Source organism: Alternaria conjuncta (genome assembly GCF_024043145.1).
Source record: "Alternaria conjuncta strain BMP 0040 chromosome Unknown scaffold_2, whole genome shotgun sequence".
NCBI lineage: Eukaryota > Fungi > Ascomycota > Dothideomycetes > Pleosporales > Pleosporaceae > Alternaria > Alternaria conjuncta.
This window is the reverse complement of record NW_026250091.1, coordinates 1,496,255-1,521,175: the sequence shown is the minus strand read 5'-3', so window position 1 is coordinate 1,521,175 and position 24,921 is coordinate 1,496,255. Positions and strand designations below refer to the sequence as shown.

At 53.6% G+C, this 24,921-nt stretch overlaps 8 protein-coding genes across 8 annotated transcripts; 5 read left to right on the top strand and 3 right to left on the bottom strand.

The window, feature by feature from the left end:
• Positions 1 to 467: 467 nt before the first annotated feature.
• On the top strand, positions 468 to 2,629 carry J4E85_001630 (uncharacterized protein; the record flags this gene model as incomplete). The annotated part of the gene is made up of 10 exons (XM_051465915.1): positions 468 to 737; positions 794 to 986; positions 1,034 to 1,142; positions 1,199 to 1,295; positions 1,383 to 1,417; positions 1,467 to 1,568; positions 1,620 to 1,907; positions 1,965 to 1,986; positions 2,042 to 2,249; positions 2,301 to 2,629. 10 exons carry the CDS (start codon positions 468 to 470, stop codon positions 2,627 to 2,629), a joined length of 1,653 nt encoding a protein of 550 aa, XP_051330472.1.
• A 298-nt stretch (positions 2,630 to 2,927) lies between these two features.
• J4E85_001629 (uncharacterized protein) lies at positions 2,928 to 4,188 on the top strand (the record flags this gene model as incomplete). The annotated part of the gene is made up of 4 exons (XM_051465914.1): positions 2,928 to 2,982; positions 3,031 to 3,288; positions 3,337 to 4,068; positions 4,121 to 4,188. 4 exons carry the CDS (start codon positions 2,928 to 2,930, stop codon positions 4,186 to 4,188), a joined length of 1,113 nt encoding a protein of 370 aa, XP_051330471.1.
• A 435-nt stretch (positions 4,189 to 4,623) lies between these two features.
• On the top strand, positions 4,624 to 5,647 carry RPS4 (40S ribosomal protein S4; the record flags this gene model as incomplete). Its single annotated transcript, XM_051465913.1, has 4 exons — positions 4,624 to 4,696; positions 4,762 to 5,125; positions 5,249 to 5,488; positions 5,539 to 5,647. 4 exons carry the CDS (start codon positions 4,624 to 4,626, stop codon positions 5,645 to 5,647), a joined length of 786 nt encoding a protein of 261 aa, XP_051330470.1.
• A 1,385-nt stretch (positions 5,648 to 7,032) lies between these two features.
• J4E85_001627 (uncharacterized protein) lies at positions 7,033 to 9,316 on the top strand (the record flags this gene model as incomplete). The annotated part of the gene is made up of 3 exons (XM_051465912.1): positions 7,033 to 7,225; positions 7,278 to 8,499; positions 8,548 to 9,316. The coding sequence occupies 3 exons, from the start codon at positions 7,033 to 7,035 to the stop codon at positions 9,314 to 9,316; spliced, it is 2,184 nt and encodes a 727-aa protein (XP_051330469.1).
• A 3,563-nt stretch (positions 9,317 to 12,879) lies between these two features.
• J4E85_001626 (uncharacterized protein) lies at positions 12,880 to 15,052 on the top strand (the record flags this gene model as incomplete). Its single annotated transcript, XM_051465911.1, has 2 exons — positions 12,880 to 12,975; positions 13,031 to 15,052. The coding sequence occupies 2 exons, from the start codon at positions 12,880 to 12,882 to the stop codon at positions 15,050 to 15,052; spliced, it is 2,118 nt and encodes a 705-aa protein (XP_051330468.1).
• A 1,309-nt stretch (positions 15,053 to 16,361) lies between these two features.
• On the bottom strand, positions 16,362 to 17,180 carry J4E85_001625 (uncharacterized protein; the record flags this gene model as incomplete). The annotated part of the gene is made up of 2 exons (XM_051465910.1): positions 16,362 to 16,614; positions 16,669 to 17,180. The coding sequence occupies 2 exons, from the start codon at positions 17,178 to 17,180 to the stop codon at positions 16,362 to 16,364; spliced, it is 765 nt and encodes a 254-aa protein (XP_051330467.1).
• Positions 17,181 to 21,008: 3,828 nt separating this feature from the next.
• On the bottom strand, positions 21,009 to 21,954 carry J4E85_001624 (uncharacterized protein; the record flags this gene model as incomplete). Its single annotated transcript, XM_051465909.1, has 4 exons — positions 21,009 to 21,432; positions 21,526 to 21,752; positions 21,808 to 21,842; positions 21,891 to 21,954. The coding sequence occupies 4 exons, from the start codon at positions 21,952 to 21,954 to the stop codon at positions 21,009 to 21,011; spliced, it is 750 nt and encodes a 249-aa protein (XP_051330466.1).
• A 1,013-nt stretch (positions 21,955 to 22,967) lies between these two features.
• On the bottom strand, positions 22,968 to 24,359 carry J4E85_001623 (uncharacterized protein; the record flags this gene model as incomplete). The annotated part of the gene is made up of 2 exons (XM_051465908.1): positions 22,968 to 23,853; positions 23,914 to 24,359. The coding sequence occupies 2 exons, from the start codon at positions 24,357 to 24,359 to the stop codon at positions 22,968 to 22,970; spliced, it is 1,332 nt and encodes a 443-aa protein (XP_051330465.1).
• Positions 24,360 to 24,921: the final 562 nt, after the last annotated feature.

The following is a 24,921-nucleotide window of genomic DNA, read 5'->3' as shown; positions in this document are numbered from 1 at the left end:
CCCTGGTCTTCCCCGCAATTACCTTGCGTGTGTCCAAGCCCCTTGCAGGTGATCATGCACGACTTCATTTGATGCGTGAGCCGAAAAATTTGATACAGAAAATCGGGAATCTCGTCAGCCTCCCACGCTATCACTGGTCCATCCCACGACTTTTAGGACGTGTATTGCGACTTTACCTGTGCGCTGGCCAACGACGCTCAAAGCGATACCCGAAAGAACTATCGCGCCAACTGCGTTTAGACTGAAATAACCTCTCCCCGCTCTTACTGTGCTTGTCGTTCGGCTTCTAGATCCACAAAATGCGTAGGCCAGCCTTGCAACCATCTTCTCCTCCACTCTTCTGTCATACTAGTTCGCCAAATGCGCCCTGACCCATAGTCAGCGAAGTGGATTCCACTTTTAGCTCTTCCCAGCATCCCAACAACTGATTGCAACTTCATTTCCCCTTCTTCGTTGTCGATTTCGTCATGTTCCGCCAGCCAGCGGCGCGACTGAGGCAAATAACCTCACCCATCTTCAAGCGAGGTGGCGCTCGAGCACGCACTGGACGCGAGCAGACCTTCAAAGCCGAGCAACTTCAAAGACCATTTTGGAACTCGGGACGCGTCTTGCTATTTTCTGCAGTTACCGGAACGACCACATACTTCTACGGCGCCAATGACGAACCGCACAGAATTCAGATGCCATGGAAGAAGTCATCAGGGCCCCAATATGCGAACAAATACGAGATGGAGAGGGTAAGTTTGCGATTATAAAATCCTTTCGCGTCGACCAGTCACTTAGTTTAGTACAGGCCATTTTAGAGCTCAGGGATGTTCTTGGGGAAGACACCATTAGTACCGACGACGAGGATTTGCATCGACACGGATATTCGGAATGGTCGTCTATCAACATCGACCAACTTCCCGTTGCGGTGGCGTATCCGAAGTCCACTGAAGAATGTGCTACGATCGCCAAGGTCTGCTACAAGTACAAGATACCGATGAGTACGTTCAACAAGACGCATGGAGAGATGAGTATTGACAGCGCGCAGTCCCATATTCTGGGGGATCAAGTTTGGAGGCCAACTTCTCGGCTCCATTCGGTGGCATGAGCATTGACTTCTCGTTCATGGATCAGATCCTGGCCTTGCACGAAGATGAGTGAGTTAATTATACGTTTAGCATGCAAGACTGGCGACGCTGACAGTGATGCGTAGTATGGACGTAGTGGTTCAGCCTTCTGTCCCATGGATGAGTCTCAATGATCAGATCAAAGACTCGGGGTTATTTTTCCCAGTCGACCCTGGCCCATCGGTACGTTGTCATGTGTTACACAACTTTGCAATCAACCCTCGGAAACCCCGATGCGGAACTCCGAGTTCATTCTAACGGGCGTGGCAGGCCCGAATTGGAGGTATGGTGGGTACGAGCTGCAGGTAAGGTCTATGATGGTCAGTGACGTGGTCCAACAGCTGACCCTCCTAGTGGCACCAACGCAGTGCGATACGGCACGATGAAGGATTGGGTCATCAATCTGACTGTAGTCCTTGCCGATGGCACGATCATCAAGACCAGAAGAAGGCCCAGGTATGCAAATTGTTTCCGTGTCGGAATGTGCAATAGACTGACTATTTCCAGGAAGTCATCGGCCGGTTACAATCTTACCAACCTCTTCGTTGGCTCCGAAGGCACCCTGGGTATCGTGACTGAGATCACTTTGAAACTCGCAGTAGTACCACAAGAGACCAGCGTCGCAGTCGTCACCTTTCCCACGATACGGGATGCCGCTGCCGCAGCTTCCAAGGTGTTGCGCGCCGGAGTGCCGGTGGCTGCGATGGAGATAATGGATGACGTGCAGATGGGTGTAATCAACAAAGCCGGATCAACGACCAAAAAGTGGAAAGAATTGCCGACCATGTTCTTCAAGTAAGTTTCCAGAACATCCCTTGACATGTGAAAGCACGAACTAAGAGCCTCAAACAGATTTTCGGGAACCAAAGCAGGGGTACGTCAGCCCTACGCGTCCTGCAATTACCTAGAGCGGAACTGACTGCATATAGGTACAGGAGAACATTGAGCTGGTCAAGTCCATTTCCAGGAAACACAAGAGCGGGGACTTCGAATTCGCCGTCAGCGCCGAGGAGCAGAAGACGCTTTGGTCTGCGCGCAAGGAGTCCTTATGGAGCATGTTGGCGCTCCGTCGCGAAGGCGACGAAGTTTGGTCAACAGATGTCGCCGTGCCGATCTCCAGGCTACCAGACATTATAGGTATGTAAGGGAATTCAAGGTTTCCGGAGGTTGCTAACTAATTGTCGATAGAAATCTCCAAGAAGGAGATGGATGACCTCGGTCTCTTCGCCAGCATCCTAGGTCATATCGGAGACGGCAACTTCCACGAAAGCATTATGTACAACAGCAAAGATCCCAAAGAGCGAGCGGCTGTCGAGAAGTGCGTTCATGACATGGTCGACCGCGCGCTAGAGATGGATGGCACATGTACCGGCGAGCACGGCATTGGGCTGGGCAAGAAAGAATCGTTGCAGAAAGAACTCGGTCTCGACACTATCAATGTGATGAGAAGCATCAAGGGCGCATTGGATCCGTACTGGCTCATGAACCCGGGGAAGATCATGGACGCTCAGGCGTAGAATTGCATGTCGAGATGGCGCATCGTCTGAAGTTCCTCGACGTACACGCATTGAAAGACGGTTGATTATCGGTGCATCTTTGAGGGGCATATATAGATTTCGTACCGCCTCATCGTCTAGTGTTGTTTTGGTCTGGTAATGAAAAAGCATTGTTCATGGCAAGACAGTCGGCAAATGAGCGCGTGCAAGACCTCCGTGATCGGCTGGTGTCGCGTTTTCCACCCCACCCCCGCGTCATACCTAGCCAGAACTTTGTGAACTCGATTGACTCAATCTTGCAATACCAACAACCACCACAATGGACGCTGAAAAGTTTACATCTCAGAGCAAAAACTTCCCCAAGAAGAAGTGCGGTGTGTAGTCCATCTCTGCTTGGAAATAGCCGACTGACTCTATTACAGGTGTGCTCGGCGCGACTGGCTCCGTCGGCCAGCGCTTCATCCTTCTTCTTGCGCTACACCCACACTTCGAGCTCCACGCCGTTGGAGCCTCTGAGCGATCAGCCGGCAAGAAATACAAAGATGCGGTCAAGTGGAAGCAGGCGCTGCCTTTCTCGGAGCGCATTGGAGAGCTGGTGGTGAAGAAGTGCACACCTGAAGAGTTCAAGGACTGTGACATGGTCTTCTCTGGTCTTGACAGCGATGTTGCTGGAGACGTTGGTAGGCAATTCACTTCAGGTTGCGATCGCAAATACTGAGACATAACAGAGATGGCCTTCCTCAAGTCCGAACTCGCCGTCTTCTCCAACGCAAAGAACTACCGCCGCGACCCTCTCGTGCCGCTCGTCGTACCCACCGTAAACCTCCCCCATCTCGACGTCATCAAGCACCAACGGCAACACCACAAGCTAGAGAAGGGCTTCCTCGTCTGCAACTCCAACTGCGCAGTCATCGGTCTCGTCATACCTTTCGCAGCGCTCCAAGCCAAGTTTGGTCCCATAGACCAGGTCTCGGTCGTCACAATGCAGGCCGTTTCCGGCGCTGGCTACCCCGGTGTAAGCAGCATGGACATCATCGACAACGTCGTGCCTTTCATATCAGGCGAGGAAGACAAGCTCGAGACAGAAGCATCAAAGATCTTGGGGAGCGTCAACGACGACATCACAGGATTCGTAGATCAGCCCATGAAGGTGTCCGCAGCATGCAACCGGGTGCCGGTACTAGACGGCCACACTGCGTGTGTATCGCTACGCTTCCAACGCCGTCCACCACCGAGCGCAGAAGAGGTCAAGCAGGCAATGCGCGAATACGTGTCTGATGCACAGAAGCTGGGTTGCCCGTCTGCGCCCGCGAAGGCGATTGTGGTTATGGAGGAGGCCGATAGACCACAACCAAGGCTGGACAGGGAGACGGATAGGGGATACGCGGTTAGCGTGGGTAGGATAAGAGAGGATGAGGCAGGCATCTTCGACCTCAAGTTCGTTGCATTGAGCCACAACAGTAAGTTTGACTTGCGATTGCGAGGGGTTGGGCGAATGCTAACTAGTTGCAGCTGTCATTGGAGCGGCGGGGTCGTCGATATTGAACGCAGAGGCGGCGGTGCTGAAGGGGTATGCTTAGGGTTGAGAACCGGGATACAACTCAGATGCAAGAAAATAATCAATTGCACACATTTGGAGTCTAGAGACGGTCTGGTGACTAAGTGCTCGTTGATCGTGATGTGAGCTCCATGGTGTTGTTCTGATCCGCGATGAGTTGCGCATGGCCACACCCTGAATCCTACATTGACGCAAGGATTTCAAATGTGCATCTTTCATCCCATGATACAACAAACTGAACAGAAAATTTGACGTGAAAGTAGGCGCCTGGGCTCTAAGATGTTGAGTTCCCCTCGCTTGAGATGGGGCATCGGAGCACTTCAGCGCTGGTCTTGGCGCGCTAGTCCTCGGCTACGGCACACGCTAGTGGCAGACGAAAAATGAGGACTCCAGTCTCTCGAACTTCGCTTTCGACAGGACCTCCAATCTCAACGACTAACCTCACAGAACCGTCACAATGGCCCGTGGACCCGTCAAGCACCAGAAGCGCCTCAGCGCGCCCTCGCACTGGCTCCTGGACAAGCTGTCCGGTACGCTCGACTCCCGCAATTTGCGATGCAATGGCTATCACGACTTCAGAACTGACATGTTCCAGGTGCCTATGCTCCCAAGGCCTCCCCCGGTCCTCACAAGCTCCGCGACTCCCTCCCCCTCATCATCTTCCTCCGCAACCGCTTGAAGTATGCGCTCAACGCCCGCGAGGTCAATGCCATTCTCATGCAGCGCCTCGTCAAGGTTGACGGCAAGGTCCGCACCGACTCCACCTTCCCCTCGGGACTGATGGACGTCATCTCCATCGAGAAGACCGGCGAGAACTTCCGCCTGATCTACGACACCAAGGGCCGCTTCACCGTCCACAGGATAACAGATGAGGAGGCACAATACAAGCTCGGCAAGGTCAAGCGCGTCCAGCTTGGCAAGGGCGGAATTCCCTACTTGGTTACGCACGATGCGCGAACGTAAGTTCCCGCTCTATCAGCCGTTGGACCACAGTTTGGGCTAGGTGTCTGAGGGAAACCTCTTTCACCAGGCATACGACCAGGGTCTGGCTATGTCCGAATTGCTGCTAAAATTTTGTGTAGAATCCGCTACCCCGACCCAGCCATCAAGGTCAACGACACCGTCAAGGTCGACCTCGCCACTGGCAAGATCTCCGACTTCATCAAGTTCGACACTGGTGTCATTGTCATGGTTACCGGTGGTCGTAACATGGGTCGTGTCGGTGTCATCACTCACCGTGAGCGCCACGACGGAGGCTTCAACATTGTCCACTTGAAGGACGCTGTTGACAACGAGTTCACCACTCGTGAGTCCAACGTCATGTAAGTTGGATACCCGCATAGAACGAGAACAACTACTAACGTGCGTTCAGCATCATCGGAAAGGAGAAGCCATGGATCTCTCTGCCCAAGGGTAAGGGTGTCAAGCTCTCCATTGCTGAGGAGCGTGACCGCCGCAGGGCGTACGCCATTGCTCACTAAGCGTGACGCTGGCGTAGTTGTAGGTTAGGATATGAAGTACCCATGAGTTCATGAAGATAGGTGCAGGACTCGATCCCAAAATTCAGGCGTTCATGATCACTTGTGGGGAGGTTGATCGGATCTGGAGTCTCTGCATATCATACGAATACCATGTGAGGTCTGAGAATCAAGCAAATAAACACTTCAGTCTTGCCCAAACATGAAATGCTTTGAATGTTCAATGGACGTGCGACAGCGTGGAGCCGTGCGGGCTGTGCAACGGGTCGAGTGGATCTGTAGTGTGGGAGATATAGGCGGGAAGGCTCAAACAAAGAGCATCTCGCGTGGAATGCGATAGGTGAGGTGATATAGGTTGGTGGCGCTGGCCTGATCCTTTTCCGGGATCTGGCTGCAGTTGATAGGAGGGCGCTATTTCGTGCCCTGTTTCGAGGCGATAACGCATTGCAGTGTATTTACCAGGCGAGGTACGCACCGTTGTCGAAGCAGATGGCGACCACGATGGCTGGTGTTGACAGTCGCTGCGCTGCCTCAGGACCAGGAAGAAGAAAGGGTCTGTGTTTCAGCGGCTTCGTCTGAAGCACGCAGCAGAGCAACGGTGTTCTCAGTGCCTGGATGATGGGCCGTGCGTCTACGCGAAATGAGACGATAGATATCCCTGCCAAACTGGGGCGGGAGAGCAGCGTGGACGCGTGCGACTCCGACTGATGCTCCGAACACAAAGCAAAGTCGCAGGTAAGACGGGCCTGCTGCGAGGGCAAGGGGCGCGACAACGGGGCTACCCGCGAAAATACTGCCGCCGGGGGTCGTCCAACACGCTACATTCATTCACAGCGCGACAGCTTAGACGTCTGGGTCAACGTCAACGGCTCGATAGGTCCCGCGTCAATACCAAGTTACTGCAGCGACTAGCCGGCATAGTTCCAACGTTCGCTATACCTCGCGCCATTCACGCCCGTGATTGGCTGCGCGTCCGCTCTTTCCTGTTGCTGCACCGTCGCTCCTTCCAGCCCTCCGCCCACCTCCTCCAGGCGTGTCCCAAGCCGACCACGCTTCCCCGCAACCCCCAACAGCCAGCGCCTGCCCCCTCGAGCGCCTCATCGCGTGTCCAGCCGTCGTCGCGCACGCTCAAGCTCCTTCGAGGCATCAATGACCCAACAGGCATAACTGGTGTAACTTCGATCGTCACTCGTTTCACGTCAGGGCAAGAGTGCGCTTAGGCACGTTTACGACTGCGCCCACTGTTACGAGACTGCGGACCGTCTGCACCTTCACCTTCGTCGCGCCCACGTCCGATCGCCCTCCCCAACACCACGTCGTCGCCTTGAGAGAGCCGGTCTCTGGCGAGCCGGAATTCCACGCGGTAGCCTCCGTTATTCTTCGCCAACATGTTGCGCCCTGCGACCCCCTTATCGATACTATTCTTCGTCGCCTTTGTGCTGCTGCTGCTCTCGACCCTCTCGACGCCTCTGATCAAGAGCATTCCCCTCGCTACCTACCGCGGCGTCCACTTTGGCGTCCTCGGCTACTGCGAGAATGGCGACCAAGGCTGCAAAGGGCCCATGATCGGGTACAACACTGGTATGGCGCCCTGTATCACATACGACGGTCGTGGTGCTAACTATTCAAACAGAGAAACTATTCGCAGGCGAAGACAGCTCCGACTTCTCGCTCCCCTCCGCCCAGCGCCATGCGCTTTCCTCCATTCTCATCGTGCACCCCGTCGCAGCTCTCATGACGCTGATTTGCTTCGGTCTCTCCGTCGCTGCCCACTTCCACTCGCCCGCCCACTCGCCGCGCTACCTCCTCGCCCTGCTCATATTCACGTTCCCGACTCTGCTGGTCACGCTGCTCGCTTTCCTCGTTGACATCCTGCTGTTCGTGCCGCATGTGGGCTGGGGAGGATGGATCGTGCTAGGTGCTACCGTCATTATCGTCGCAAGCGGTATCGTTACGTGCGCTATGAGGCGCACACTGGTCAGTCGCAAGGCGCGTAAGAGGCGCATTGCCGAGAACGATGAGATGAACGGTCAGACCTACTATGCGAACCGCGCAAATGCGACTGTGGCTTCAGAGTTCCCCAAGGCCGAGTCACCGCCTCCGCTGTCCGGAGAGACTATGACCTCTGGAGGCAGGGACGGTAATGCAGCCTACTTCGACCACTCTAAACCATCGCCGACCGACGACATGACGCCCTTGAACCAGCGCAATCCCTCTCTCAAGACCGTTAGTAGCGGAGGAAACGGCTCGGACAACATGAACCCACCGAACCGCGGTCCCTCAGGTCGTCGACAGCCCATGGATCAGTATGGCAACCCCGTGCCACCCATGCCAAACGACCAATACGCCATGATGAATGGCGCGCCACGTGGAAGAGGAGGTCCGATGAGGGGTCGAGGAGGTCCACCAAGAGGTGGACAGTATGGCGGCCCGAGAGGAGGAGGCTACGGACCAAGAGGAGGTATGCGCGGACCTCCGCCGCCGGGATGGAACGGTGGTGGACGAAGCGGACGACCTCCGAATGGACCTCCAATGCAAGGCCAGCCGCCAATGGGTCGAGGAGCGCCTCCTCCGGGATACAACAACGGCAACTTCTACAACCAAGGGCCACCGCCCCGTGAACAGTCACCCTATGGCAGAGGACCACCGCCTGGTCAGGGGCCACCGCTGCCAATTGGACAAGCCATCGAAATGGACAACCGCACAGGCACACCTCCAACAAACTTTGGGTTGAGGGAAAGCGACGGTGATGTTGCAGGCATGCTTGCTCTCCAGCAAGGTGGATTCCCTGCTGGTGCGCCCCAGAGACGGCCATCGGATGGCGTCATGAGCCCGACGAGCGAGTACTCCACAGAGTAAGTTTTGTCAAATTTCCCTTCATGTTTCTTGCTGACCCTGAACAGTGAGTCAGCGTTACGACCGCAGCCTCTACAACACCAACAACAACCGCCTATGCCGCAACAGCAGCAGCAATACATGCCTGTGCGAGCGGGATGGAACCAGCAACAGGTCCCGTCAGACCAAAGTCTCAACACATTGAACAACAGTAGCCGCGGGCTATCGCCGATCCAAGACTCACCTGTCGAAATGCCTGCTCACATATCTCACATTGGTGGCCCTAACAGGGTAGAGCGCAGTTCAGATTACTACGAAGACGTAGACCCCAGGTTCGCAGAGCCTTCACAAGCCCAGGCACCTCCGCCGTTACCGAGCTCCCTCATGCCAGGCGGCTTCGCTCCCCCGAACCCCAACTTCCTCTCCACAGGCAACGGAAGCGACACAAACCTCCCGCGCAACAGTTCTTACGACGACCTACCAGAAGGCGCGCGCTCGCCCGCCGCAAGCGAAGCATCACATTTCACATCCGTCTCACAACGCCCCGTCAACCCCAACTGGCGGCCGGAACTGGGTGCCCCAGCCGGCCAATTCGCGCCCTTCGCACCTGGCCCTCCACGCAGACCCATGCGTCAAGAAGACGTGATCCTCGAAGCCAACGCCGCAAATCCCGACTTCGCGATCCCAGGCGCAGGCCGGGGACGCGGACGAGGACGCGGCGGCCCCATGGGCGGCAGAGGAAGAGGAGGCGCAATGAACATGCCTCCTGCGACGATGATGGGACCCGGCCCCGGCTTGTCGAATCAATCGAGATACCCTGGCGCTAACGCCATGTAGGGATGGTTTTTGTGATCATCCAGCGGTAACCGAGGCTTTTCATTCCAAAGAGATGGAGTTCGATCTTTTCCCATCTCCCTGTTCTTTTCTCTCCCATGCGAAGTGTACCAAAAACCTTTTCGTTTTGCATCTTCCGCCTCGAACCGAATGAACGAAACACACAAGGCCCGTTCTGTCGAGGGAAGCCCAATTGAGCATACCTTAATTTCTAGTCCAGCGAGCTGTTCTTTCTCCATGCCGCTGCTGTCTTGCGTCTTTTTCCTTTTTACTCCGCTGGACCGGATCGGATCACATCGAAAAGCGGTGTTCGAATCTGACAGCCTCCGCCGTCCTGAGCTTCAACGTCCTCATGGTAGCGGATACCCAGCCATCTTGCTTTTTACTTTTCTGTTTCTTGTTGTTTCTCCCGGCTGTTCTGGGCGTGGTCTTCACGAATACATATGAGCGCCCTTCTCTCTTCTTCGCTTCTTCTTCTTCTACTTGTTGGTTTTCTTGCGAAAGGGTTAGATATACGATTAGCCCTAGGTGGGCGGATTTTTTGGGAACAACACAACGAGCTCTCACATTGGGCTGTGGAAAGAGGAGGGTTTGCGGGATGTACATAGGTTTTGACTGATTGGGAGGATGTGTGGGAATTGGATTGGATGGCAGAGAGGAGGAGGAGGAGGAGCAGATATTGTGTCACTAGCAGAATACCAATACCAAGAATTCTTTCAAAAAAAAAAAAGATATGTCGCTTGGTTGCGGTGCAGTGTCTCTTAGCTGTAGTATGCCGTCCTCTCTCGCATAGACCCCCAGATGCCTTGTCTTGTCCGAACTTGTTATCCAAGATGTTCCCCGGTCACGCGCCCCTCATCCGTTCGATTGCTATGCATACTACAGCGGCTTAGAGTGAAGAAGGCCGGTCTTAGCTAAAGCTATTGTAGACGGGTGGAACGTTGTTCGTGGCGGGAAGGCGTGGTGCGAGTGTGGTTGGATCTCTACTTGCTCGCTGGCTACAACTAGAGCTTCTGACGAGTTGAGTAGCTAGGGTATTAGCTACGTTCTCGTAAGGCCCATGGTATTTGGACTTTTACTACCTACCATCGACCCTGTGAAAGTTCGAAATGAAGTCCGTTTCCTCCTTACTTCTTATCTTTCGCGCGACCAGCCTGGTTGATTGTGGAGCAGTAGGCTTGGCTGTGCACTCTTGATAAGAAAGTCAAGTCGATCCACCGAAGTAGGGCCTATAACTCAATATTTAGTAGAGCAGTGGAAGGGCCTTATGTCGAATACGCGGATTCCACATTTTCCCTTCTTCTTCAACTCATGGCTCAGTGTGTGGGGCATACTGACTGCCTGCCTCTCTGTTTCGGGAAGCTCGCGGGCGTGAACGAGGCAAAGACAGTGCGACTGGTTTGGTCTAGCCTTGGGGAAAGACGCAGAAGACTATGTATGCTTTGTGGTTGCCATTATAAGAGTGTGTGAACGACGCATCTTTATCTTGAAACCATGGCTATTATTCTGCATATCAAGATAAGAGTTTGGTGATCAACCCGGACCAAGACCATGTCGCGGCCTTACTCAAAGATGCAATGTCTTCTTCTTGGCTTGAAGGATTAAAGGGCGACTTGAGATCCGGAGGGTTCCTGAAATGCGAGTGGATTGTGGTAACGCAAGTGCGCGTGTTGACCATGAGTCACACGTGTCGTGTGCTTGTGGTCATATTCCGACCACACAGACTGATTTCATTCATACACATGGACGCGTTGTCATGTTGTAATGGGGCGGTCAAAGAACCACGTGAGGAGGCTATCCGACCTTCAAAGTTGACGCCAGACCGGGATCAAGGGGCACTCTTTGACAGCAGTCAAGGTAGAGCCATCAGAATTAACTCATCGATGTCCGGATGGTGACAGTCGTAATCGGCTCGTCAAGTCGTATGTGTCGTGTGCTCATAATCATACTTTGATGTCGACGTGTCGCCATGCTGTAATGGGGCTGTGGATGAACCACGCGATGATGCTGTCCGTCTTCCAAAGTTTAGGCCAAGCCGGGATGAACTGGCATTCTCTGACAGCAGTCAAGGTTGAGCCATGAGATTTAAACTCATCGATGTCGTACAGTTGACGCGCAGTAGTGGCAGTCTAGGCTTATCGCATTCTATCGAAATTTTGTTCGGATTACATTCCGTGCTGTCGTTCGCATTCGCAATGTGGAGTCGTGTGGTGGCGGAAAACAGCAGCCGTTGAACTTTCCGATGGTGGTGGTGTTCGTGAAGAATTTTCCGTCGGGATAGGCCCTGTCGCCTGTCGGTGAACGGTCCACCCACTGCGTGCATCTCCGACATCGTATCTTCTCCTAGCTCAGCGTTTCCCCAGATGTGAAGTCGCGGTCTTGAGCTTGGCATTACACATCGCGCACTTTTGGATGCATCGGCCCCGGATTCTTACCCCAGGATTTCAGCGGTGACACGGTTGTTGTTCTTACGTCTCTCGTATTGACTTTGCGGGGTAGCCATGCGCTGGAAGGATGTTGGCATCCAACCTCTACGGAAGTTCGACGTGTGCCTCGTCTCGATGCCACTAGCGACAGCCAATTGCTTGACCAGGCCCGGTGGCATGGCACAGCTTAGCAAGGGCAGCGCTCGACAAGCAGTGCAGTAGCGCCTTTGGCAACTGCCGATCGAAGCAGAGCCGCCTCGTCGAAGATAACGGTTCCTATGTCTTCATGGCTTATACCGTGTTACGAGAACCTTGCGAAGCTCATGTGATAGGTCGCTTCGTTCGAGGCGGTCGCTCAGAGTCGGATCTCTAGATAGTCATGCCGATAATTGCATGCGCTGATATGAGCAGGCCTGGACGCTACGTTGGTTGACGCTCCGACATCGTCATGGGGCATGCGTGCAGACGTGGCTTTATCTTGGGCTGAGGTTATCGTGAAGCAAGATGATGCTACTAGTGGCGCCACGGGCATGCGCTAACTATACATAGTTATCAAATCCACTTCTTTCATCCCACTTCTGGATGATTGTGGGGTAGCCGTTGATCTGCCTTATCTCCAGACTCTCAACATCCTCATGATGCTTTTTTGGCTATAACCTTCTTTACGAGCCCGCCACTGATGATAGTTTCAGACGATGCGGATAATCTATCAATCGCGTGTCCAACTTTTCCGCTGAGCGGGCGTCCTCCCATAGAGGGGTTTAAAGAGCGAAAATGCGACGCTCGACTGCGGTGGCTGGCCAATCAGCCGCACGCTGATGCACGATATGGATACTTCGGGGAAAGCTGGGTTGTTGAAAGGCCGAAGCTCGGCATCCAGGCTCAGACACCCTGCATCAACCACACCAGCGACATGTTTTTATCAGCTGCTATCTTGGCCCACACCGGTCTAATGATAGGCGAAGGGAACCATCGGCTGTGTCACTGACCCGTCACGCGCATTTGAAGCGTCGTATCCGCATTCACTGGATCCGCATCTTAAGTCCTATTACTTCGCACCGGGATTCTCACCCCATTGTCGTTCGACATTCCCAGACCTCGCCCCCCTCCAACCAAGTCTACCCTACCCTGATACTCAAGATGCCCGCATTGGCTCAAGACAAGGTTTTGGCGAGAGATCTGAAGGCTAAGAAGACAAAGTCCAGGAACGGATGCGGTCGATGCAAGCTCAAGAGGGTAAAGTCCAACGATTGCGCCTACTGCACTGGCCCACTTGCTGACAAAAACAAAGCTCAAATGTGACGAGACCGCTCCCGGTTGCTTGCAGTGCAAGAAAAGGAACGTTGCGTGCCCTGGCTACGAGAAGACTCTGAAATGGTCGACAAAGTACGAAGTCTTCAACCCCGCCCAGTCCAAGTCGGCGTCCCCTAGACCCAGGTCAACACCCGACGCCACCTCTACCACTTCACCGGCGGCGAAGTCACCCCTTCCCCAGAACGTCGCCAGTGGTATCGAGGCTGCGTTGGCTGCCGTCCTCCCTGCAGGCAGGAAGAACTCCCCTCCCACACAACAACCCTTGACAACACAGGCCTCATCAGCAGTCCCATCCCCACCAAGCTTCGAGGAACCGGCCTCGATACAAGAGTCCTCTACCGAGGATGGTGATTCCCCTCGCGAGTACGAGCCTTTCCCCATGGAGGATGTCAATAACATGGACCCCATCATGCTTGATGGATTCGCTGACGCTATCCAAATGCCCAACGAAGACTTCAGCTTTGATCCATTCGACAACATCGACTTCGACTCTGGATCACTGGAGGACCTTCAGTTCGACATGCAAGACCTTTCACAGAAGCAAGACATGAGCTCCACTTCGTTACCTGTTATGGACCGGGAACAGAACCGAGAGTCTAGCCCCAGGCTCTCACGTTCGTTGCTTCTTGACTTGTATCGTCTTCCAAGTCCCTCTCCAGACCCATCCTCTCCGGACGATGTCGAGTCACTGCTCGTCCAGCATTACTTCAAGGACGTCTGCGCTGTGTTTTCTTCTTTTGATTCTGTCCTTAACCCTTTCCGGACTACCATTGGCCGCATCTACAAGGACTGCCCTTCCATTAATTACGCGATCCAATCCATGGCCGCCGCACATCTTGCCAACACATTCCCCAACATGGCGGCAACCGGCCTTGAGCTACAGCGCAAGGCACGCGAGGCACTGGAGCTGGAGCTTCCACTTGCTCAGAGGGATCACACAAGCGCGACCAAGACGTTCTTGAGCATCATGCTACTTGGTCTCACCACCTCATGGCACGACAGCAACGCGCTCGGACTCGAGTACTTGTCTATCGCGCGAGACCTCATCCTCCCCAAGCTTTTCAGTAGGTCGGGCGGCATTGAGGTCGAGCGCGAGGCACAGTTCTTTGAGGAGTCTTTGATCCACTGGGAGATGCTCATGGGCTTCGTAACAGAAGATGCCATGAGCTTCTCGCCCAAGTCAGGACTGCGACCTAGCATCACCGCCAGGACGAACACTCCTGCTGCGCGTGGGCCGCAAGGCAAGACAGTCCCTCATCCATGGACAGGCATCGCCCCAATGATCCACTTCCTGTTCGCCGAGGTCGGTCGTCTAGTTCGCAAGGAGCGTTCGATGGATCGTGAAAACTCCATGGACCTCCGTCGACGACAAGAGAACCTTCAGAATGCCGCCTCATTGGAAGAGGATCTCCTCGCTGTTGACTACCCATCAGTCGATCAGGTCATTGACACTGGTGATGAGCGTACCCCCAAGGAACACTTCGTCACCATCGCCGAGGCCTACCGTCTGTCTGGCTTGCTGGAGATCTACCGTGTCTTCCCCTCCATTCTACGCAAACGCTTGGGATCCGGCAAGACCAAGGGTAGTGAGAACATCGAATTCGCCTTCCCCACGCCGCGATTCGAGACAGTCTACGAAGCTACCGACATAAAGCTGTGGCTCAACTCACTTGCCATGCACATCATCCGGTCACTCGAGTCTCTGCCTTCTTCGTCTGGTACATTCTGCATCCAGCCGCTCCTGCTTGTTGTGTGTGCCTCCGAGTTGAAGTTCGTCTCTTCGATTGACTTCTTCGACGTGCAGGCCAACGACGCAGAGGTCGTCGCCGCTCGTGAGTTTGTCATCAGGCGCTTGCAAGAGTTCGCTCTTAGGCTTCCCAACAAGCCTCTTCGCAAGATGATCCAGCTCATCAAGGAGACCTGGCGCCAGTCTGACGAGGGCCAAGACGCGTTCTGGATTGACGTCATGAACGATAAGGGTTACCACACCATCATGTGAGCCAACCTTGTCAACCTCTACCGACCATGGGGCGGAACTTCGCGGCTCCCCTCAACCAAAATTCTGTCCTTTCTACGATACATTTACGACATGACATTAGCGCTTTTCCTGGATACGGCATTTCTCTACGGCGTTCGACATCCTGTTCCTGTTTCTTTTTAGCGCGCCATTCCTGGAGACCATGTTCTGGTCCTCCCCTGTACGACTGTATCCACAGTACTGTCCTCGATACGAACTCTAATGTACGGCTTCCACCTAGACTCCTCGGTTCTCAGCATCCCGGTGATGTGAAATGTGGACCCCAGGCCTACCGCGACACTACCATAACACGACTACGATACCCCGCGCGATACCCTAGCGACCATCCCATTGCCTACTGCGATAAACAACCCCTTAATATTGGCATCCATCTGGAATGCTCTGCCAGCGACCACATCCCCTTCTGCGACCTTGTCCCATTACGATACCCCCAGCTGCGATCAGCCCACTGCGATGACCTGTCACGATGACTTGTACCGATATCTGGACCCATACCAGGACCCAATTCCGCCTAATAATGACATCTATCGAGATGCCCATAGCGACAACCCGAGCGACACCTAATCTTCCATGCGACAATACCTTTACCAAGCAACAACTAATTACTCTTTTACCCCTGCGATACCTCAGCTGTTTGTATATTACTTTTCTTCCCTTTCAGGTAGGTATGAGTGGATGCTTCCATGTGTTTCCGATCGCGACACTTTCGTCCACTGCGGCCATGCATCCCTGCGCCCACTACCTGGCTCGACCGTTTGCACCCTGCCACGATTGGATCGATGCATCGTTCGGGTGACTTGTATGTAGACTGCTTGCTTTAGCGTTCTTGTTCTTGCTTCGCGATACCCATTTGCTTTACTGTTCTGTTGAGCATTTGCTCTTCTTGTTCTGCGATGTTTCATCGCGAGCTTTGTTGTACGATACCTTCGTGGTGGGTGGTGGCAGGGACGAAAGAGGAAGGAGGGACAATGGGGGGAAAGACACGGGCGCTCTGTATCCCAGACACTGTCATTTGTACTCGTGGATAAAACCACGAGGTGTCGGGCATGTTGTAGTCCCAACGTTGGTTTGCGCAAGTGTCATGGTGGGTGAAACCCCATGACATGCGGGGAAAGATAAGGCGCTGTTGTGTGCTTGGACGAGATGTTGTAGCACCGAACCACACTACTACGACGCCTTCGCATCGCTGGAACATGCATGCACGGTGAACAGGTAGTGGAAGGTGGAACATAATACATTCATTCAATCAAAGCCCGTGATGTGGGTAACACTACATCACAGGCCTGTTCGCCTCATCATCGCTATCATCATCATACGCAATGAACTCTCTCCGTCCACTCGATGCTTGCGTGACAAAGTATCGTGTCGTCTCGTACGCTCGTAGCTTCTTCTCTGCGCCTGGGCTGAACACTGAATCTGCTTCCTGGGGACCAGTGGGGATGGCTAGGAGACGCCTTTCGGCACCGGTCAAGCGCAGGCTGCTCTTCTCGGATACTGGCTCGGGAGAGCTGTTGTTTTTCATCCTAGAGATACCGTTAGTATTTGAGAAATAGTCAAGAGGAGCCAAGGTGTCTTACCATTGTTTACCCAAATGCAAACCCTCAGCAACACAAGCCAATATCGCAACCACAACAATCATCTGCAGCGCCCAAAGCCCAATGAACGAGCTGTGGAACTCTGGCGTAGACAATATCGATTCCGCATGACACACAATTCTCCTATGTGGGCTTGACGTTGACTGTTCCTCTCCATGACTGTTCATCAGCACCGCAGTCGGTACCGGCTTCTGCGGCGCATCCTTGATAGCACCCGCCATATATGAGTCGTACAGCTCCGGCTCTGTGTGTTGCAGTTTCTGCAATTCCGATCCTAGGCTTGCGCATACATTGAGTGCTGCGACAGGACTTTGCGAAGGGTCTGCTGGTGACCAATGTGCGGCGGAGGGTGTGTAGGCAGCTGAAGCGGGAACGGATGATGACGGCATATCAGCAACGATTTCGCAGCGACAATGTGTTTGTGTAGGCGCAGCGAGAGCATTCGATGAGAGCAGCAGAGTCGCAACGAGCGACGTAGAGATTTTGGCCAACATGGTCGTGTGTGTGTGTGGTGATTATGGTGTCGTTTCTCCGTAGAGACGAGAGACGTGATTATAAGTGTAGTTTTCTCTTGGTGTTAACAAAGCCACGCGATGTTACGTCTGTACCAAGGTGAGGGGAAGAGGCGCAGCGGTTGGGATTCCCTTGCTGGTCGGTCCGTTAGTGATGTTTTCGGGCGTACTTTTTCCAAGATGACATACCTACCAAGGACTGGGCCTTGACACCTAAGTAAGCGATGTGGTTGATGATAAGCAGTGGAATTGCTGGTGCGTCAAGTTGGGTGGTAATCTGGCGGCCTGATGTAATGGGCTGATGGAGATAAGGTGGTAGATGGGTAGGGGAGTGTGGTGTTGGTGGTGCTTATGAAGGATGATGATGCTATGCAATGCTATGCGATAGCGAACCGTCGATGGGATTGATTAAATTACTTGAATTGGTGAACAGGTGGGAATTCCGAATGCGCGCAGCAGCAGCCCAGTCTATATGCGAAAATGGTCCCCCGCCTCTGCCCATTCTGTGTTCAGCGCAGCTGTTGTATCAGCTACGCCCACACCACAGCCGGCCGTTTCGCACAGTAGCATCTCGCCGGGGTCTAAGCGGGAAGCAGAGACCGGGTTCTAGAGTCAGCGGTCACGCCGGGGTGCGCGCTGCGCTGCGCCTTTTTGCTGTAGCTTTAGCCGAGATGAGCGCTCGTGTGTGCAGTGGGTGAACGGCGGGTTGTCTGTGAGCACATTAAGATAAGATGGGTGAGCTGATGGGAGGTTAGTGTTTTGTGGAAAGTGTGGGTTAGATTGCAAAGGCCATTGGTGCGCTGGCTGCTGGAGGCGCAGCTGGGAACCGCGTTATGGCTAGCGGCGTCCCCACAGATCCAAGCATCGTCACTTTTGCTTCGTTCGATGGATGATGCTAGAGATGGTGTTCATCTCAGTTTCTGATCGTCTTGCGCACTCCAGCGATGACTTCACTCGTTTGCAACTTCCGTCCTCTGCCATGATGCGGACCTCACTCCGGGTACCGCACTCACAGACAGGGGGCTCCACCCTCGAAAACGGACTGCGAAACGTTACTCTCGACACACGGACGTCCACATCCAGTACACCAACCCTCTTCCAGCCATAGCACATCTATTTTTCCTTCTCTCCTCGGCATCCTCCCGAGTCGTACCTGAGGCTAGAACCCGAACGAAGACAAACATCTCTCGGTCCTTCCCCACGGCTTGAGCTATTAATATTCTTTCTTTTTCTCGTTGCTAAGCAGGTACTGGTAATACATCGTATAGTACGCGGGTCCTTTCTAGTCTTGGTAATTGGGAGCGCGAGCGCTCTGGAGGGCTCTGGACCGGAGAGTTTCGTGAGGTGGTACGAGATACCGACTCACCTTCCGGTTGCGTTTGTGTTGCTCGTACAGCTGTTTGTCTAGAGTTTGAGAGTCCCAGCTGTCATGTCAGATACGGTAGACTATCGAACACGGTGTTCCCTCCGCGCGCCGCTACTTAAGCATACAGCAACTCTCGCGCGACAGCGGGGCGGAAGGCCAAACAGTTGGAGTTGTGAATTACCTTTTTTCTCACGAAACGCCTGGCTTGAGCTTCCGAAACGGATCTCCATGTGCTAAGAAATGCCGCGGAAAGCTTGTGAGTGATAGAGATCAGGGTTGCTGCATGTGCCGTTTCACAATGGTGGGTCTGTATAACCGCGGTTGATATCATATCGCTGAATTCCATGTTGGATGTCTCTTGAACGAGGATCACGGAAGAAGTGGAGTCATGAGAGTGGAAATGGTCAGATTCTTCAGTGTCTTAGCGACGGAGCGATTGTCTCTATGAGAACGTGGTATCGTGGTGAATGCTCAGACTGGCAGCTGTCGCTGAAAGAATCTAACGACATTTGTGATGAGGAATATGGATTCCTTTGCGCGCGCTCGGATTTTGGTATGGGTCCCACGGTGCCGGTGAGTTCTCAGTGACGGTCCAAGGTGCTATCGCGTTGCTGCAGCACTGTTTCTCAAAGTCCTCTTTCAGCTCATCCCAAGTATCCACAAAGCTCGGATCCATCCTCAGTATCTCTTTTCTCATAGATTCCATATCTTTCTGGAGGCCACACTGCCCCAGTATTATCCGCTCCAGCTCTCTAGCAAGGATACCTTTCCACTCGCCCTCTCTCACGGTTCCACACTGTGTCGCAAGTTGTTGGAACTCTTCTTTCCCACATATGGCGCCCAAGTGCTCGACATAATCCGCCCTACCCCGAAAACACTCTTTTAGTAGCGCCATTCTCGTGATCTTAGACTTCTCTTCCTTGAACCAAACCACACCGCAAAACCGGCACCAGTTCTTTCCTGCTATGATCCATCGATAGAGACAGTCTTGACCGATGACATGCCGACATCCGCGCGTGAGGATCTTGACTGCGATTTTACAGCTGCCAGTGGGACTAGCGCATGTATGTACACCAGATTTTTCCCATCTGCAATATTTCGGTGCTATGCCTTCCGTTGTGTTACGGGTTTGGGAAGGAACGAAGGTATGGGGTTGTGCAAGCTGCGCGCTTATACTCGATACATCTGGGTTCGGTGATAAGCATTTCGTTGACAGTGGGAGGCTTGGGCGCTGCTGTGCAAGGAGGGATCGTTCGACGAAGTCTTCTGAAAGCCGTCGTCGGAGATATGGCTGCGGTGTCAACATTGCCAGTTCTTCTTTCGCCGCTTCTTTCGTGAGCCACCTCACTCTGTGGTCGCATGCTTCGGTCCAGAAATTGCACACAAACTGCTCGCAGACTATGCAGCGTTTGTTGAATCCCGCTAAACCGATTTTGCTGACGTTTTTGGTACGTAGCATGAGCCATACAGCGAGGGAGGGAGGTAAATCTGTTATGTATTCGGTCGCATCATGTCGTACACTGATTACCGGCGGGAATGAGTGGTTTCTGGAGAGGGACATGATTGGCCTTTACAGGTAAATGATGGATGGAATGATAGCGATGGCTGTTCGCGGTAAGGATCGGGGGCGTCTTTTGATGGTGTCAAGAGAGCTATACGTGGAGCGAAGGTAAGTGCAAGCACAAGGGTGCAGACAGCGACCGCTTAGACACCCTCGAGGAAACGAGTACTGTGCTTCGGTCGAGGTTGACTCCAATTTTGAATTAGGCAAGACCAATATATACAAAGCCAAGAAGCACGTCAAAGGCCTCTCGCAAGCCATATCGTTCCTACCTTAGATTGCTTGCTCTGCGAAGTATCCTTCAGAATCAGTCAAGTACGCCTTTAACTCAGACTGCGGTCTGGTCCTGATTAGCATTGGTTATTGAGAACTCTTATTCATATAACACTTGTCTGGTGTACTTGTATAAAATGCATGACTCGGAGGTCCTATTGTAGGATTTGAAGGCAGCGGTTGCATGGCGTGTGGGAGTATAGGCAGCTTGTCTTCAGGCTCAGCATTGCTCGCACTGTAAAGCATGCCGCGGCGGATGGCGACGCGATGGTGAGTTCTGTAAAGTGAGATGTGTATGGTCACGTCTCTTGGTGTTGAGGAAGACAGTGACAGATGGGCTCTCAGATGCCGAGGTGGCTTCGCGTCGGCTTGCCCTTGGTCTCGCCAAGAGCTGCCGTATCAATGTTGACCCGCCAAAAGCGTCATGAACATCCACACGATCAAAGTGCTGTAACTTCATCGCTCTTACGCAGTTGACATTGCTATCGACATCGCACGCAGTCCCCTCCACCATCCATCATGTGCCTCTCCGTCAAATGCTCCTACTCGCTACCTACCAGTACTCTCCGCCTTCCCGCGCATCGTCAACCGCCTCACCCCTCACAACCCTCTACAACAGAATCGTCCCATTCTCCCCCGTAATCAACCCAATCTCCCCCGGAATAACCGTCCCATTCTCAACCGCCGCCGCATGCCCCCTGGCCACCGCTCCATAAACCGGCAGATACTTGTCCAAATACGGCAACAGCTCTTTCGCGCCGGGCGTATTGCGCCAATCCCGCATCAGATCGCATACAATGGAGAAGAGAGAAACGAGCTGCACACCCGCGGCCTGCATGCGCGCGTTTGCCGTGTCGCGCACGAGCTGCGTGTAGGTGCCGCTAGCTTCGACGTTGGCGAAGACGGAGTAGCCTTCTGAGCGCAGGGCGAGGGCGAGGAAGGTGGTGCAGACGTCGGTTGTGATACCGCCGACGATGATTTGGGTGCGGTTTGTGGCGCGGATGGCAGCACGGAAGGCTTCGTTGTCCCAGGCGCTGGGGATGTGTTAGGAGAGGTGGTTGCTAAGAAGTGGGCATTGTGGTATGTTGACACAAGGTATAGTGATAACGATGAGGAAGACGACTTACCTGACCTCGCCCTGACGTCGGATAAGCGGCGCATCAGGATACATCTCCAGCATCTCCTTCGGCAAAGGCCCATTGGGTCCTTGGTCTGCAGACGTGGATAGAATGACGGGGATGTCAAAGACCTTGCCGAGTTCGGCGTGCGCCAGGATGTTTTGCTTGTAGAGGGTTGGGTCCCAGTCTCTGGCTAGCTGGAAGAGGCCAACTTGTAAGTCGAGAATGAGGAGGAGCTGCGTTGGGACGTCAGATAGGGATATGGGGCTGGAGAGTATGAAGAAGACGCACCGCCTTGTCCTTGTCGATGCGCTCCCATGGTACAGCTGAGGCATGTTAGTTTCTGGAAGATTTGTCTTACAGGACAATCGTACCATCACCGCGAACGGTGTTGAACAGCGTGAGGGCCGCAAGAGCGATGGCGGAACTGAACTTCATCTTGAAGACTGGTGATCCGATCGGTGAGTCAAGTTATGCTCCGAAGTCTGAGAAGTATCCAATATTGTTGCAATGGATGTGTAACTTGAGAGCAGTTGGAAGACCTCTTTATACGTCTACAGAGTCTTCAGCCTCATCCACCTTAACTCTTACCTCCCGCCCAAACCCCGTTCAATCGCGTCCACTCCACTGCGCAAATTCCTCGCCACGCCACGCCTTGGCCCGCCAGTCCGCCCTCGTACAAGATGCTTTAGGTCCATGTTAAGGCGGAGCACGTAACCAAGTCCTGCATTGGTGTAGCTTCAGACTACCCACTCGACCCGGAGATCTTGTTGTTTGCAATGCTATCAAAGCCATGACAAACACTGTACCCAGATTATTTGCCAGCCTCACGGCTCAGCATTGGCTACCTTCATGAAATAGCCCCGCATCACGGGTCCTAGTCGAGATGTCGTGCATGGGCGAAGCGGGCCATCGTCGACATCCTTGGTGTTGAGGCGTCGTATACGACGGCGACATTCTGAGTAAGACTTTGATAATCAGTGGTGCAATGGGCGAGGACATGTGGTGCGATAACTGTCAATGGTGTTCTGAGCTCTCCCTGTCGTGCACGGAGGTGTGGAGACCGCCGAGCGTTTTCTGCATACCTAGCTGTAAAGTCAGCAATGACAAGGCTTATTCATCAGCATTTGGTCACCACGCTTGCGCGGAATTTTTCGGGGAAGGGAGATCGTGCCTGAGTGCCACTGCTTGCAATCATTTAGTCAAGGCTTAGAAAGTCAACCCAGGTACTTCAGTATCGGTTATGGCTTGCGACAGGCATGTGCATGAGTAAGCCACACCGAATACAACACGCAAAACTTTCAGGTGACGATTTTTGTGCATGATATTACAAAGAATACGTATTCATTCTCTAACGCTAGTTTAGAATGTGCATCAAACTTGCGAAATGCCCCTGCGGCGCCCAGCCTCAACGGAAGAATAGACGCGACACACAATACAAAGTACGACGCTTACTGCGCAGCAAGACCGTTGCTAGCCAGGAAGTCCTGCATCACTTGGTAGCCAGCTGTGGCGTTGTAGTGGAAGTTCAAACCGTGGCCAGTGTTAGGCTGGATGTAGGACTCGAAAGCAGAGGCGTTGGGGTAGGCCATGGCAACGCCCTCGGGGATGTTGGAGGCGTTGGAACCCATGAGTTGACCGTAGCAGTTGCCACCACAGAAGGGAACGTCTGTCTCCCCAGTGATGACAAGGACGGGGCCAGTGAAGGGAGACGAGCTGGGTGAGCCGCCGATAGTCAAGAGCTCGCCGGTGGTGACGGGCTGCTTGGTCTTCTCGGCTACGAGAGCGAGGCCGACGTCGTAGTTGCCTGGCTGGAGGAAAGCGTACTGTAGGGCTGTGAGGTCGGAGTGTGCCATGTAGCCGGAGGGGTAGTCGTATTGGGTAACGGTCTTGTTGTATCCGTTGATCAAGTCAAGGACCTCTGTGGTCGCAAGCTCGTTCCATACCTCGTCTGAGGTCAGGTCTACACCAGCGGCCGCGAGGATCTTCTGAAGACTGCCGACAATGTTGTCGCTTAGGTCGTACTCGCTTGCGATTTTCTCAATGACATCGTTGGAAGCGTTGCCAAAGCGGAGGGGCTGGTTGAGACGAGCGCTGTGTAGGTTCCATCCGGCAGTGATGTATGCGAGGAACTGTCCGGCGACGGAGAAACCGGTGAGGATGACACCGTCGGTGTTCTCGGGGTAGAGGGCGGAGAGCCAGTAGGACTGGACGCTGCCGAAGGAGTGGCCAACGTGGATGACCTTCTCGTATGCACAGCTGATCTCTGGGATCTTGCCCTCACGCAGCTGTGTAGTGACAGAGTTGAGGGCTTCGACTTCCGCTTGTGCTTGGATCCTGAAGAAAAGACCTGATTAGTATATGGTACACAACGATTGCTATAGAGTTGTCACTTACTCGTTGAAGGGGTCTCCGTGAGACGAGTTACCGATACCGAGACGGTCGATCGCGAGCGTACTGTAACCAGCGGCCAACGCGACGTCGACGTAGCTGTAATTGTAGTTTTCGTACTCCAGATCCCAGTAAGTCTTGTCAAAGCCGATACCGTGGCTCAAGAGCTGAATCGTGTTTCCGCTACCGCTGGCTGGCTTACAGTACTGCGCAGAGATGTTGTAGGTTCCTTGAAGGGTCTGGTAACCCTCAAGAAGCTCCGCGCTGTAGTTCTTGCCGAACTGGTTGAAGCTAGCTACGAATGCGCCGACGTCGAGGTTACCTTCGACTGGTACTTCCTTGAACTGTCCCTGTCGCGAGGTGATAGGGGTCTGTATCATGAAGTTTGCGCATTGTCTGGCGCCAGCGACGCTGGCCAGGGCGAGGGGTAGCAATGCTTTGAGTGGAGCCATTTTGTTGCGGAAGAATGGTGAGTTGAAGTGAGACTTGACCTGAGTACTGGTGGTTCATTCGCGACCGAATGTGGCCGCCACATTATATAGTACCAACAGCACACGACTGGCTCCTGCACCCTTACATTACAACCCTTCCAATACTGGAGCTACCAACAAATCCAAAGCGCGCGAACTCGTCGATCGAACTTTCCATAGCGCTGCCGAACAGTTTATTCATCCGAATTGACGTTGTGCAACCAATAGTTGATTATCGGCCGTCTAGTTAATGTACCGCAGGGAACCATATGCAGGTAGAATCAGCAGCTAACTCAAGTACCGGCAAGGCGACATCCGAAAGAAGGAGATTGTGAGGTGCCAAAGCAAGTAGTCCCGCGCCGAGCGCGGTTTTACCCCAGTAGTTAGTGGGACTCCGTGGGGCATCATAGGCTGGATTGGGTAATCGATGAAGTATGGCAGCCGTTAGCTCTTGTATAATGAGACTACTCGCCACCATAGGCGGAAGCTACGGTACGCAGGTACACTGAAATGTGCTTCCCTACGCCTAGAACGCGTCCATAAC